This window comes from Corylus avellana, chromosome ca10, assembly GCF_901000735.1.
Source record: "Corylus avellana chromosome ca10, CavTom2PMs-1.0".
Taxonomy (NCBI): Eukaryota; Viridiplantae; Streptophyta; class Magnoliopsida; order Fagales; family Betulaceae; genus Corylus; species Corylus avellana.
Genome location: NC_081550.1, coordinates 15,264,331 through 15,267,629, shown reverse-complemented (window position 1 = coordinate 15,267,629; position 3,299 = coordinate 15,264,331). Strand labels below are relative to the sequence as shown.

Below are 3,299 nucleotides of genomic sequence, written 5' to 3'. Positions count from 1 at the left end.
AAAAGTTGACATGTGTCTATAAACTAATTTTAAAAAAAAAAGTGGGGAAAGGGGTGGCTCGAACTACATGGGTTGAAAGATATTTAACCCGAACTTTATTCATATATTTATATAGGGTGCCCATGACACTATATTTGGGTATGATTGCATGAACATTCGTGTGCACCTTGCATAGGTTGCTGTCCTGTTTGGGGCTCTTTGAACATTCTTAAATATTACAATTTTCTACAACTACTTTGGCTGACTAGTGATACTGTCTCTTGATGACTTGCTTGGATTACAGAATTTTACAATCTGCAATTTGTAGTTTATTTTTTGATAGATTCTGTTGAGCTGTAGCATATCCATTAGTATTTGTCCACATAATTTTGTTGTTGTTATAGGCCGTTTCCCTTGTTGAGCCTATCGAAGGGTCTTTGGGTTGAAGGCTATGGGGAGGGATCCATCACTGGTGGTGGAGGTGTTTGGGTGCGGTGGTGTAGCAGGCTCATTGAAAGAGCGATAGAGATCAAGTCCAACCTGGGCACGCCATACAAGGAAGTTGCTTTTGGGGAGCTTGGCGGTGACGAGGTGGGGAAGTTGGATACAGTGGTAGTTGGCCTGGTGGTGGCTTGAATATGATGAGAGGCCGCCACGGGTGCAGAGAGAGTGTTCGACGAAAGGTTTCAAAGAGAAAAAGAAAGGAATGGTGTCGGGTGTTGGGTGACGACGTAGGTCATTCTTCACTGCTCTGATACAATATAAATCAGGTAATTTACTGAATTGTTGTTGCACGATTTGTCATTGATTTAGACTGCATTTATCCACGGCATTCTCCTTTGTTGGCATTTTCCTTGTGTGTGTTAGCCATTGGAGATTGCCTTTCATTTCGGATCCACAGGCTCCGAAATTATTTTCGTGATGGAAGAACTGAGCATGAAAGCTGCTGGGCCGGGGAAACTAAAAGATAACTAAATAATTAAGCAGAATAAACAGTAAATAAGTCTACTCCAATTCCAAACATTCAAAAGCATTTGCTCTGAAATACATTTATGTAGAGAGTTCTTGTTCTCTTGGCCTGGCTCTTCCAACCTTCAAACGCCTGACGTAGGGAAGGCAATATATGCCACCGACCAAACGGTGTATGATGAAGGTTGGTACATTTCTCAAAGAGTTCAGAAGTGAAAAATGAATGCTTAAGACCACTTACACAACTTTTCAGGAGATTCAATAAAAAATTCACAAATGCATAGACTCTTCAAATGTGAAAGCCAGAAAGAACAGTACAGATGAAAAGTAAAAACATCAAAAATAGCCCTCTGACTTCCACCCATTTTTCTGGGCAGAACTTCTACCTTTAACATTGACAAGCTTGGCAAAAATGAAAAAGAAAAGAAAATACAGATAGATGGGACAAGGAAAGATGGTTGATCACGACCATTGAACCCAACTCAGTAAATCTTGCGGCACTAGACAACAGAAGCCCGCCAGAGCACTGGCACATATAATCCAATCCATTAAGTTCCTTTCATCACAAAGAATGCAACAACAGCAACTCCAATGGATGCCAACATTTCATGCCTGCAGTCTCTCACTGCAGCAGCCTCATCCACTTTAGAAGCACCAGATGGACTCTCCGCAGCACCCTCATTTGTCTTGGGCTTTGACGACACTGGTGCCGCTGCTACTTTAGGCTTGGGAGCAAAAATGTCTAGTGGAAGAAGTACTTTGCTCACCTGATAAATAGCAAGCTGGTCATCCGAATATACTGTACCGCCCACAGTGGCGTTCACAAGGCCAGTGGAGATGTTAACTTGGTTTCCATCTGTGGTAATGTTCAGTGGAAACTCATTGTTGCTGACATCTCCGGCTTCTGTCGGCACTGGATTGCTCAAGGTTTGAAAGTTTGTGAGAGTAACAACGGTGTTTAAGATATGAAATTGTATTAGTTGGGTCTTTTGTAGGTCAGACAAAGAGTTTAGAGTACCCGCTTTGAGGTTTGAGAATGCCGAATCAGTAGGAGCAAATATGGTAAACCCAATGCTTGAATCGTTGAGCTGCCCGAATAGTTGCCCAGCAACGCCTGTGCTCTTTAAGAGGCGGATAAACACCGAGTACCCACCGGCCTTTTTGAGGATTTTGGTAATGTCGGTGGGACCAGTCTGCACTGGTATCTTGGCTGGCTGGGCTGGGGCCTTGGCAGGCTGGGCTGGGGGACTGGCAGGCTGGGTCGGGGCATCGGCGGGCTTGGCAGGAGCCGCGGCTGGCTGGGCTGTAGTTGTAATGCAATGGAAGAGAAATACAAGTAGAATTGAGAGGGAGAAGACCACTGCCTGTTTGGTCATGTTTGTAATGTTATTTTGTGTGAGTGGCGGTGTTTGTGCTTGAGAAATTTTCAAATGGTGCTTGATATGTATGGGCTGGAGGAGAGGGTTTTTATTGAGGCCGGGAGAGAGTGTAGTTAGGTGAAAGGGTAGAAATCTAGTTACAAATTCTTAGTTGTTTCCAGCTTATATGTCTTGGAAAGGTGGAGGGGATGAAAGGATAGAACGGGAGATTTGGTTGTTTTAGCAACTAGTTTGCTTGGGAAGGTAGGAAAAAGAGAGGGGATCTTAGTTGTGTGTGGGGGGAAAAAAAGATATCAATTCTTTTGCTTTCACATATAATTATACTTATCCATGAAAACTCATTTGTTTCCCACAAGCTTACTGGGGAAGTAGAAGAGAAAAGATTGAAAGGAAACCGTTTAATCTAATTTCTTATCCGGTTTTTGGTTTCTCAAATATGGTGAAAACCTGCTCTGCTTTGTGCAATTTGTTGTAATGGTCTTTTGAGTGAATGTTCTTGCTTTTTCAGTTTCTAAAGAAAGAAAATATGAGATTCTAATAATCTATATTCACTGCAAATTGCGAAATTTTTATTTCAATCCTTTCAAAATCCTTTTTCCTTTTCATAACAAATTAATTATGATAATTTATTGCAACTAATGAATTTCAAGGATTCGGCTTACATACTGTAGTTTAATTAAGGGTCAAAACTGAATTTTTCAAAATTTCTCTTCATTTTTTCTCTCCTATTAAAAACCTTCTAATAGTAAATTAACTTGAAGATTCAATCTTTTGGAACAGGATCCTCTCCAGTCCATTATGGACTGGAGAATATCTAGTTCATGGCTAGGATTTCATCCGGTTCATGGCTAAGATTTCATCTCAGAAATCCTATGGCCACAAATAGGACAAATATCCCACTAAGTAAAATAATAATAAAATATTATTTTAAATTAAAAAAGATTAATAAAAATTTAAGAAAAAAAAGAAAAA

At 40.6% G+C, this 3,299-nt stretch overlaps 1 protein-coding gene across 1 annotated transcript; it reads right to left on the bottom strand.

Annotated features, from left to right (window-relative positions):
* Positions 1–1,329: 1,329 nt before the first annotated feature.
* LOC132164248 (fasciclin-like arabinogalactan protein 12) lies at positions 1,330–2,753 on the bottom strand. Its single transcript, XM_059574717.1, has one exon. The coding sequence runs from the start codon at positions 2,322–2,324 to the stop codon at positions 1,497–1,499; it is 828 nt and encodes a 275-aa protein (XP_059430700.1). The 5' UTR covers positions 2,325–2,753; the 3' UTR covers positions 1,330–1,496.
* Positions 2,754–3,299: the final 546 nt, after the last annotated feature.

Bases quoted from the DNA above. Each gene is read 5' to 3' on its own strand.
- LOC132164248 (XM_059574717.1), bottom strand. From the start codon at position 2,324: ATGACCAAACAGGCAGTGGTCTTCTCCCTCTCAATTCTACTTGTATTT.